General features: G+C 48.0%; 1 protein-coding gene across 1 annotated transcript; it reads left to right on the top strand.

Moving 5' to 3' along the window:
* The first annotated feature begins 6,363 nt into the window (after positions 1-6,363).
* LOC126576145 (U-scoloptoxin(01)-Er1a) lies at positions 6,364-8,654 on the top strand. Its single transcript, XM_050237289.1, has 3 exons — positions 6,364-6,447; positions 8,215-8,409; positions 8,514-8,654. The coding sequence occupies exons 1-3, from the start codon at positions 6,364-6,366 to the stop codon at positions 8,625-8,627; spliced, it is 393 nt and encodes a 130-aa protein (XP_050093246.1). The 3' UTR covers positions 8,628-8,654.
* The last annotated feature ends 3,251 nt before the right edge of the window (positions 8,655-11,905 follow it).

Raw genomic sequence — 11,905 nt, 5'->3', positions numbered from 1 at the left:
GGGCCCATCTTATCTTAACTGCTTGTCCGCTCTTCACTCTCGTATCTGAATCGCGCATCTTCCCCCCGGCTAAGCAAAGTGTTTCTTCTCACGCACTGCTACTTCGCCCTCCCCTGGGGATGCTCCAACTAGTGGACGACACGTGGGAAAACGAACGAACGAACGATCTGCTTTACAACTGATGACGCTGGCAGTCCAAACACTCGAAATCTTGCTTTAGTGACGCTCGTATGGTTTGTTTGTCTTCTCGACCCGGCTGCACCATCCCTCGGCGATCAACCCTTCGATCGAACAATCGATGTTATACCTTTTACCGCAATCGATTCGGTTATTGTACTAGCAGCAGCAGCAGCAGCAGCAGCAGCAGCAGCAGCATCAGCAGTTGTTGCTTTTTACAAGGGGTCCCCTGCTTGGTGGTGGAGCGAAAACGAATGGAACCGAATCATTAGCGTTGGCCAGCCATCAGCCATCCACGTGCAATTGCAACACGCCCTTGCGCCGTCCACGGTGATGGTGACCAACTTTCGATTGTTACATGCTGCTGCTGCTGCTTTGGATGGGATGGAAGATGCGCTCCACTTCAATTGCAAGAGTGCCATAGGGCCGTTTATTGAGCGCCGAAGGGATCACATTGCTTTTAGTGCCCTGGCCTGGACATGTTTTATAGACGAAACTTAGATAATCTCTTACTCGAAGGTAAGGGAACGTTTTCCAAAACATAATCTCAGTTGACATGTCACATAGCTTACGATCGCTGGCATCTACTAATGAGTATCATCTGCAGGAAATATTAGTTTCTCCGCCACTCAGTACAGGTGAAAATTAGCATCCACATCCGGCAGTAAACCCCAGAAGGTGTTAACGCCCCGACAATCATCAAAAGGTACGCTTCTTGGTTTTGCGTTCGCGAAGGCGGACACTTCCGCCATACGGTGAGACCGCTGTGTCTAGCCACTAGCTACCAGGTCCTACTCCCTCACTAGATACGCCGCTGGTGGTTCTGGGTGGCTAATAATGGCGCTTAGATCCATTAGCTACGCAAACGCGCACCCCACAACTCATATGCTGCGCAAGCGCGACATGACAATCGCGGCACACCACCTACACCGCTGTGAACTTACCGTCCCGACACCGCCTCCATTCTCGATTTTCACGCTTTTCCCGTATTTGCGTCTCCCCGCCACTGCGTTGTGTAGCTCGTGGCGTTCATTGTTATCGGTCGTATTTGTATGTTGGTTCATTAATTGGTGTGAAATCGAGAAAAAGGCCCCCGTACCATGTTTGACTTGGCGAGTGGATGGTGAATGACCTTAGAGCTGCATACGCGCTAGGTGTCTGCAGTCGAGTGAGTGCGTTCCACTAAATGTCTATGGCCACCGCTGGGCTAAGAGATATTCTGATCGACTTCACCATTCAATCCACTAGACACAGCTAAAGCTACAACAGAGTCTGCCAAAAACAGTACGGAGCGAATTCGCTACTCACATCGATCGTGGAATCAACAGCTCGCAGCTCCACTGAATGACACTTTCCGGTGCGGGTCCATCGCCGCAGATACAAAGGGCCATTACGTCACGGTATGGCAGAGCTGACCAAGAAGGCCAACACCAGGAGAGAGCAGCCGCAGCAACAGTTACACATCTCCGACCACACAGCGCGGGATTGAAGAATTAAATCCGGTGCATCTCTGGCGGTTGGCCAAGAATGGCAACAAAACAATGGCACCCCGTTTCGACGATGGCCACGCGCCAGTAGCCGATCGGTCGACGCGCGAGGACGCACGATGGCCGGGCGCAAAGAAAGATTTTCGGTCGCGGAATTGCTGCAAATTTGCGGCATTTTGTTTTATTGCTAAATGTGCGTTTACTGCGGAGAAGCGGAGGAGGGAAAAGGGGGACCCCGAGGCAGGGTAACCGAAAGGTGTTGAATGGAGGGCGAGCTTCTTCTTCGCCAGCCAGCATTTAACCATGGTCACCCCGTGGGGAGGGCGCGTGCGGTCGAGCCTCTCGATCGATCGATGTAACTACGTTTCACATTTAGTTCTGCGTCACGATTGGGCAATGGCCACGACGGGCTGGACGACTTTTAACAATGAATGGTATGAATGGAAAACACCCTTGTTGCGTACCTCCTCCTCTTCTTCTTCCTCCTCTGGCACCGACCGACCGGGCTCAAGATGATTGGGAAGCGAGCGAGCGACCAAGCGAACGATCGAGCAAGTGAGTGTTTCAATTATAGCACTCCACCGCCATCGACCATTCTGTTTTGCATCGATTTTTTGGACTAAAGGCGCAAGTACATAGCTCTGCTTAATTCTCCTCGAGGCTCAAGGCGTCTCGATCGATCGATTAGCAAATACCAAATATTCAATTAAACAGAACCATCCGTGTGTTTGCTTCCCATGGCTCGGGCCTCGTGCGCATCTTCTCGTGCACCTCCCATGTCCACACGTTCGGTCGACACCTTGTTCCACTGGCCACATTGTTATGTTTCGCAAGTCCACCGCCGGCGTTCGCTTTGTCCAGGAGAAGTACCAAATGCCATTCCCAAACCAAGCGATCTAGTACGACGACGAAGTGTTTGTCACTGGGACGGATCGCATCCATTGCACAACCGGATGATTCGCAATGGACCACACCGCACTCGCTGGTCCAGGGAACTACCAGGTACTAATCGAACGAATTGGCTCTCCATACGTGTACTGCCAGAGTGTGTGCCGTTCTATCGCGAGATGGTCACGGCTTCATTCACACCATCTCGGAGTGGAGCTAGAGTCCGTGAAGTAGAGTCCATCGGGCCGACATAAATTTGACATTTCTAGTTGCTACTATCATACTACTGGTCCGTGTCGAAGTTGGACGCACTCCTGGTTCAAACGTTACATGTCTTCATCGCCACGGAGCGTGTGTACGGTGAAAGGTTAATCGGCCACCATGGCACAAGGGCCTTCCAGCTGGTGTCATTTTCCCACAGACCAACGCCACCACCTCCGCCTTTTGGGGGGGACTAAGGGAACCGCGTCATAAACCGCGCGATCGCGAACGGTTCTTCAATCGTCATACGAGGCCAACTGATGCGAGTGGTGGCTTTGCGGTGGAAGCGTATCATTAGCCCTCGAGCCCTGTCGGACTAGGACGGGGGGACGGCTGGTCAATAAGATCGCTCATCGGATGCTATTCTAGGGCGACTGTGGAGCGGCATCTCTCTCGGTGCCGGTTCGTCTGCCGCGGGGGACAGACTTTATGCCTATAAATCGAGTAATGCACTCAATGTTCCGGCGGAATTATGAGATCTACAGATTTATGGTAGTAGCTTATGGCGTCTTCGAGGTCTTCGAGAAGTGCTGCTGCTGCTGCTGCTGATGCGATTATTCAAAGAGTGCCATTGACTTGCCGATTGACGAACGACCTAGCGGTGGTGGTCAGCTTGGAACGTTTGAAGGAATCTTCTCAGGAGAGCTAAATGGTTGCCGATAGATTGACATTGAAAGCATACCGAGACTGAGTCTTAATATACTAGCGATAGAGCTATAATAAGGGTGAAACAAAAGGGTATACTTATAAGTGAGAACCGTTTACGTTTATGGTAACGTTCAGTGAATACTTTTTTTTTAATTTCCTAATACATGTTTATCTTGCAAACTAGTTGAACTTCCCTCGTCCCATCAGCTGCCATACATGAACTAGAATTTTAAAACAATAAAACCGGTTTGTAAGTAGTAAGATTTTTTTAAAACGATCCTATAACAAAAATTAATCCTCCCTTCTGAATGGTAGCAACAAGGAAGAGGAAGTGTTTCTATTAAGGATTCGTATGGGCCCAACGAACCGATCCCTTGATTTTGAGCGGCTTCAATTTCCGGCTTTTGCTTTGAAAATACCTGCAGAAATCGATAAGCTGTGTTGCATAAAGTTTGTGGAGTGATTTGCTGTGTAGTACACATTTAGTGTAAAAACAGGAAATGGTAACATCAATAACATAACATAACATCATGGACATAAATTACTACAAGACTTTTTTCATTTTTCCATAAATGCTGATTCTTTCAAGAGTATAGTGTAATTTTTTTGTACCAATCGAAGCAAAACTGACAAAGATATTGATTTTTGAAAGATCGCACCTCATGCAGACACGCTTTTCTTAATCTGATGCCATGGATGTAATTTTATAAAATATTTTCTTCAAAATACGATAAAAATTTCCTTCAAAAGTTGTAGTTTATTATGGCATTTGCAAAAATACAAATAGGTCGATATTTTGCTAAAAATAAATCATCAAACATGAGCCGTTTCTGGTAGGAATCAAACGACTTGCCCGTTTAGGCGACGAACCCAGTTTGACAAATGCCTCACTGGTTTCAAAGTCGGTTCCCATCGCACTGGAAAATCTACTGAACCGAACTGTTTGAAATTATCAACCCATAATCAGGACACTATTTTCTAGGTAGCTCCGTCGAGTTTTCATTAAAAATGATGATACTTTCTTTACAATAATTATGTAAAACACGTTTCCTTAAGCAAAATCGCGCAAAGCATCACTTTTTCAGCATAAAAAAATTGGGCAAAAATTGAAATATGAATTAAATGAAAATAAGTTGAATAGTTTCTTTACAAAACATCTTCAAAAATGAGCCTAAAGGCAACCAAATAATTTCGTTTTTCAACTCCAAAATCATTATCTTCAATCATTTAATGATAGTATAGGCTGCCAGTACCTCTCCATGCGCCTGCCAACAATGATTGGTAACAATAAATCATAAATGAACAAATAACTCTAAATCGGCTAGACTGGCTCGGTTCACATGACTTTGAAACGAGCAAAAAATGATCTCAATGCATCGTTCCGGAAGTAGAACATATCAACTATGCTGCGGCAAAGGCGGCACATACGCGCACCCAAACATTCGCACACGCATGCCATCGCACCACATGAATCAATTAGTGGACCGCCAGCCAGAATGGGACTTAAGCAATAGTCACACCACAGTCACGATAATTATCTAATTGCACCCGCAGACCCCTGGCAGAGTCCCCCGTGTTCTCGTTGGTTCGGTTGCTGGTGTTGATTGGAAAACGGAAGGTGGGTGGGAGAGAATTTCCCAGTTTTTCCACCAGACCACCTTAGTGGTGCGGAGGGATTGGTGTGAAAGGGGCATCGGAACGTAAATCCTAGTACTTGACACCGTACACAGCCGCCAGCCACCCGAAATGCTCTTCGTGCGTTTCACAAAATGGTTTACTCACGGTCGGATGGATGGATGGTGGACCGACCGACCAGCCCAACCGCCGACGACCCGTACGTACGTGCGCACGGATCCCTTCCCCTCCCGGGGAAACCCTCGTGGTGGCTTAGGCGGGGGTTATGAGCTTCACTATAAAGTGATGCAGTGCTGGATCGGAGTTTTCATTTGGCTCGTTTATCTCGATGCTAGCACGTGTCTTCTGGTAGTGGGCGGCGAATTTGCAGAGGTTCGATACTCAAAGTTACTACCGTAACCTCACCGGATACTACGTGACGTGCTCGTGCGGACATTTTAAGTTAACTTGTTGGACTAAGTGGTTATTTGAATTGTGCCTTTTCTGCCATTTCAGGGATCGAGATTCCAGTGATTGTTTGTTTTTTAGTGAAACTCCCAGTGCAGTGAACTGAAGCATCAAACTTCAGGAAAAATTGCCAAGTGAAGTGAATGACTTTTTTGCAAATCCAAACGATCGCCCGAGAAGAAAAAGACGAAAGGGGAGAAGAAGTGAAGGATTGCATGCCGCAGTTGCTTGCAGTTTGTTGTTGTGCGTTGAATCACAATTACTAAGCAGAAGCAGCATCCGCCAACAAATCCGAGGCACGGAGGAGAAGATAAATTAAGAAAAGCAGCAGCAGCAGCAGCGACGCCGATGTGAAGATCCGAAAGGAATGGTTAATGTGTGGCTTCGGCAGAGTTTGATCGTTGCATAAGTTGGGAAGATTGTAATAATAAAAAAAGCAAACTTGAAACTCGACGCAGAATCGCAGTACAGTGGAGCGAGCGGGTAGAGGTTGGGCTTATGCTTATGCAGAGGAAAAACAGCTACCACTCATCAGCAACAGCACAACTCATCAGTTCGCGTTCGCGAAGAGGAGACGAAACAAAAACAAACGGAATCTATTGTATTCGACTGAAGGGGGTCGTTGCAAAAACAAGCAGCAGCATCGGCAGCTAACATACCAGAAATCTGCTTTGCATTTTCGGCCACATCCTACTTAACACTTCCTGCTGACGAACGAACGTACGGACGGGGATCAATCCGATTGGCAGACAGGTGGCACAGCGCGCGCAACGTGACTTGGAGGATCGCAGAGTTTTTCAGCGAGTAAGCACCGACGACGATGAGCATCATGGGAAAGCAAACGACCGTTCTGGTGGTTGTAGCTTTTGCGGCCTTCCTGTACAATAGTCATCAAACGTACGGGGTAAGTTGAGCAATTTTTGGTGAAGAAAATACCTCAGATTTTTCAAGTTTTGTTAGAAGTATTCCATTTTCGAACGAACCGATTGGAACTAGAGTCAAATCCAGTTTTTAGACAAAAACCATTTCAATTTAAGTGTTTATCGAACAAAATCACAAACATTCTAGAAGCTTAGACGCTTCCAACGCTTCAAGAGCATCTTCACTTCAAAAGAGCAAAAACATCAAAATTGAAACAATGAACCAAGAGTCAGATCATGCTTGTGTGATATGATTCCCCAATTAAAGTCCTCTAACAACTCTGGTGACACCAGGCAGATCAGCATCACCAGACGACCTTGAATTAGAGTGAGAATAGACCTTATCTCTACTCTACTCTCGTTTCTAATGATGCTAATTTGCTGTCTAATGGTGGCACAAAAAATTAAGTAGCGCCCACTCCTAAACACCCCGACTGACCTCGACCGGTTAAAAACACTCCACACTCTACCGGAGACAATGCTCCATCGCTACGATTGTATAATTTTTATGGTGCCTCGCTGCATTCATCATTGTCACGCTGAAGAAGAACTGATCCCCCCGAGCAACCCAACAAATCATAAACCACCATCACCCATCATAAACCGTTGCAACAGTGTTGGCGATGAAACAAAAAATGTAAATAAATTAGCGCCAGGATGGAAGGCAAATAAAAATCCAAATTAAAACAAGAGCAAATCCGATGTCTCCCCAACCGCCGCTCCAAGCCGCCTGATCGCAATCGGTGGAACGTGTGATACGGTGTGGGAACCAGACGAGCATCAGTACCACCACCAGCACCTTCTTCTTCCTTCGAGGGGGCACGATCCACGAGTGACACGACACAGACACACATTCCCCAGACAATCAACGCGCGCCCTGGGAGGCGGGCATGTTTACGAGTTTTCCGGCCCCTGGACCTCGGCGATGGTTGTGCTGCTGGTATGCTCACGACTTGGCCATCTATCTATCCTCCACCGCGTGGATGCTGTAATCGAACGAATGAAAACAGATCGCGGGCAAACGATTTTGCATCGATCCACGCTCAAGCGAGTGAGCTGCTGATGAGCTGCTCGTCTTCCCGGTCCCCGAATGGATGAGTTACGGGGTTTTCGTGAGTCGTGAACTAGATTTTTCCCGCTGGAACAAAGCTTTTCGCCCTTTTTTTTTGGGAGGGGGGGCGCCAGCAGCAGTAGCAACAGCAGGGAATCGACTGAGAAAGCCTCCTCGCGGTTGCCTAATCGACTTTTGGCAAACACTGGCCACTGTGTGTGACTCTGTGGCCGAGTATTACCGCATCGCAATATCGCGGAAATGGGAAGCGCCGCACAGGACGACGGTAGGTCGAGGGCAGATTGTAACGAATATTAATCGATCGGAATCGTCTTCGCGAGCGGGCGGGCTGTTTATGCTTTTCTTTCCCCCACGGAGGCCAAAGTGGAAGGAATGAAGCATATAATTAAGCTTGATTGTAATTTGATTGGTGATGATGATGAAGATGCTGAGTTGCTGAGGTGATGAAAACTTTACTCTCGCTCCCATCGATCGGAATTGAATAATTGATCGATTGGCGCGCACGCGTGTGGTCCACCCGTAAGCAAATCGTTCAGTTAATCGCTTGGTTGGCTTGTGTTTTTTCCCATTTGAATCGACACAATGGCATAATGCACCCCATTTTCCACCGTTCAAACATTATTTAATCTTTTAATTTTGCTTTCCATTTTCCAACCGTCTCGGCGTGGATGCTCTACAGCAAATCTTCGGCTACGAGGCTGGCGTCGACTATCCTGCCTACGATAAGATCCCATCCGGGCTGACGTTCCGGTGTTCCGATCGAACGCCGGGCTACTACGCGGACATCGAGACGCGGTGCCAGGTGTGGCACTGGTGCTTGCCGACCGGCTACATGTTCTCCTTCCTCTGCCCCAACGGCACCGTCTTCAATCAAGTATCGATATCCGTTATCCTTTTTTATCACCCCGAGGTGTTCCTCTGGATCTCCATATTAATGCTCTCTCTTTTTCTCTTTCTTTGTCTTTGTTCTCTTACTAGGCTTACCGTGTTTGTGATTGGTGGACGAATGTCAACTGTCCGGAGTCGGAAGCCATGTACAGCATCAACGCCGATTTGTACCGAGACATTGAGGGCAATCTGATCATAGGCTAGCAGACCGAGCATCCTAATGGATCATCAAACACATCCTAGACATGCTGCTAACCGATCCTGATACCGTCAGGTCGTTTATGGCAAAACCATTCACCTTAGCAGCATTGTGAGATTCCTGTCCGTTTTTGTTTTCATTATTTTGTGTTTGTTTTACGTTTTGTAAATATAATTTATAACTATGTGTTAACGAGAATCAATAAATGGTTCAGAGAAAAGTAAACGTATTTTTCCAAATAAAATATCCAAAGACTCGAGCATTGAAAGAAAGTGATGAGGTTGAGATTGGTATGATTTGGATTTACATTACACTAGATGTTGAATTAATATATATTTCAAAACCCATTCATTTAAAATTTGTGACAAAGTTATAAAATACTACAAAATTGAGCCAGGAATTAAATGTTCTGCTAAAAAGTCAATCAATCTAATTTGACTAAACCGTTATAAGAAGTTATTCGACAAAATTTTATTCATGTTTTTATTGCAAACCTTCATAAAAATATCCATAAAATGCCCCAAGCACAGTTGATGTTGATCGAAACACAGCTGATGTTGATCGGTATGTTATTTGCCATTTTATTGCTTAGTATATCGCAACAATGTTGTCCAAACCATTGACTAAGCTGTAAATATTAATCTTCTCTTCAAACATTTGTCCATTTGGAGCGGAATGTTGCTTTTTTTTCTACACGTATGTTGAATATTTATGCTGAAATCTAGAGAAAACCATCGCCTTCCGCTAGCCAACATGTCTACTTTCAGGCGATTTAAACTCCGCGATCGCTTGTGACGATCAGGCGCGATCGCGCATCCATTCACGTGTCATAGAAGTGGTAGTGATGGTAGAGGTATACTTGAAACCTTTACCTGTGTAGTGGTTCGTTCACAAACTGCACGAATCGTACCGCGATCGTGGCTTACACTGCCCGCCTTTTAGCCTAAGTCGAATGAGTTGATCTCGATCTATAGCGATCGCAAGTTTGCCACACGAAACAAGTGGAGGGGACTTCGTCTCATACGATGTTGAGTTCTATCCATATTTGAATATAGTAATTGAAACATCTCAGCTTAAATCCTCCTTCCCTGCGCCACTACACGACCGCAAATTGATGGATCACGATCGCAGACGAGATGTGCGCTAGCGAAGAGGGATCAGGCATCCAGCACGATCACTTTACTTTCAATTTCATCCGACCATCCGGAGGATCGTGAGGTAAGGAGGGTGAGTACAGTTGCACACTACTCTTCATTTCATCGGCATTTGCGCGCCACGCACCGCCTGCCACTCGCCATTCAGTTGAGATGGTAAACAGAGAGGAGAACGATGATGGGACACCGCACCCCAAATCCCAATTGGCCACTTATCATTACTCATCATCCCGCCCGCCATCCGTCATCACGCATGCCGACGTCACCGTGGCGCACATTCTTCTGCTCGCGCCGCTGGCTCGGCCGATCTGTTAACGAACGATTGAATAACAATATCGGGTCGGCCACCACCCTTTGAGGTTACCTCGTTTCCGTTGCGGCATCCCCCGGGGGACGGACCTCACAAGGTTAGAGGGATGATGATGAAGAGGATGCTGCTGCTGAATGGGGGCGAAGGACGGGGGGAGGGGGGCCATGTCCATTTAGCGCCCCGGTCCCTGCTTTCAACATAAACACAACATTCTCCTTCTGCGTCTCCCCTACGCTGCTTCGCGCTTCTGTGTGCCGTCGCCGTCGCTACGTCTTCATTTTGATGGTTTGACATTTGGCGAACGGATGGCCGCGGATGGCGAAGATCAGGTGTCACGCACGCGCAAGAAGTGGGATCCCCCCCCATTTGGCGGCCACCGTTCCACCGAAGCTGCGCTGTCGATGGTGACCGATTTTATGCGAGGCGCTGATAGTTCAAAAACGACGGAACGGTTTGATCACTCGTCTGATCGGTGGCCTCGAACCGGCAGCTCTTAAGAAGCATCACCTATCGGCGCGATTAATTCAGTGGATGGAATCGGTCTTCGGAATCGGATTTGATGCATCATGCATCCACCGGACTAACTGGATCATGTTCGCGATGATAACGAATTCAACCGAGCAGATAAACGCGATGTGTGACCGTCAACCTTCAACCGACCGGCCGATCGACGACCATCGTACGACGCTTGCCACACGATCGCGTATCATGTGTTGCAGCGCACAGACCACAGCGCAGCGCAGGCAGCCAAGCTGGAGCAGGTTTCGCTAAATCTCGAGCAAACCGGACTCCGCGCGGACAACGTTGTGGTGGTGGCATGGTGTTGCTGCTGCTGCTGCTGCTGCTGCTGCTGCTGCTGTTGAGCTGTCCATTAGATGGGGAGGTTGCACTCGCACTCGAAAACTGGTCGCGAAGAGCTGGCCGCAAACAACGAGCCACCATCAACGTGCCACCATCGCCAGCGCGCCACCAGCTACATATTTGTTTTCCTTGAGCTCAATCGAGTGCTCCTCGGAAAGGGGCGCCACGATTCCGATCGTCTGTGCAAACCACTGGTTCACCACCACCTTTTTGTCGCCATTTTTTAATTGAATTTTCTTCGGGTTTCGGTTCGATACCGATATGGGAGATCGTGCAGGAAATGCTCTCAGCATAAACCATATAGACTTTTCGGGGGTCGGTTTGCTAACGTGACATTTGCATTTCGGACACCACGAGCTGCTGCAGCATCAGTAGTAGGCGACGCATTTCCATCTGTTTGTCTTAACACCTTCCTTCGCGCCTTTCTGTTCGTCTGTCCGTTCTTTTTATTTGTTTCAAACCAGCCCCAGACACCAGCTGACTGGCGGTTCAGCGAAGGACAAATATTCGAGAGAGAGAGAGAGAGAGAGAGAGAGAGAGAGAGAAAACCCCCCAAAACTGGCCATCATTTCACCCTTTCAATCGCTCAATCCCTGGCGTTTGCGATGCCGGGGCGGCCAATTTGAGGTACCCTAAAAACGGTCAACGGTGTACATGCACGCACCTGAGCTGTGTTGGTACTTTGCTAGCCAGCTTGGCCACGGCTGGAGCAGGCTGGCGGGCGCACACACCACGATGGAAGTTGCACCGAACGTCCGATCGACCGATCGGTGGTACCGTGAGAGGTAAAGAAATAGCCAGGAGGAGGCCGAGGTGTGGTAGGGACGGGGATGGCAACATTTCATAACCACGATCACCTTTCGGTGCGGTGCGGGGAACGGGGGTGACTGCGTTCGTGTTGTGTTGTGCGCGGACCCCAAAGTAAGTCTTCGTCGTCGTCGGTGGCGGCTCCGATCAG

The sequence above is a fragment of the Anopheles aquasalis genome, chromosome 3 (assembly GCF_943734665.1).
Source record: "Anopheles aquasalis chromosome 3, idAnoAquaMG_Q_19, whole genome shotgun sequence".
In the NCBI taxonomy this organism is placed as follows: domain Eukaryota; kingdom Metazoa; phylum Arthropoda; class Insecta; order Diptera; family Culicidae; genus Anopheles; species Anopheles aquasalis.
The sequence above is the reverse complement of the archived record's forward strand: the minus strand, read 5'-3'. Positions and strand labels throughout refer to the sequence as shown.

What these genes read in the sequence shown, in the direction of transcription:
- LOC126576145 (XM_050237289.1), top strand. Translation starts at nt 6,364, where the DNA reads ATGAGCATCATGGGAAAGCAAACGACCGTTCTGGTGGTTGTAGCTTTT. An exon ending in ATAGTCATCAAACGTACGGG is followed by an intron (nt 6,448 to 8,214) that starts GTAAGTTGAGCA and finishes GATGCTCTACAG; the next exon opens with CAAATCTTCGGCTACGAGGC. An exon ending in ACGGCACCGTCTTCAATCAA is followed by an intron (nt 8,410 to 8,513) that starts GTATCGATATCC and finishes TTCTCTTACTAG; the next exon opens with GCTTACCGTGTTTGTGATTG.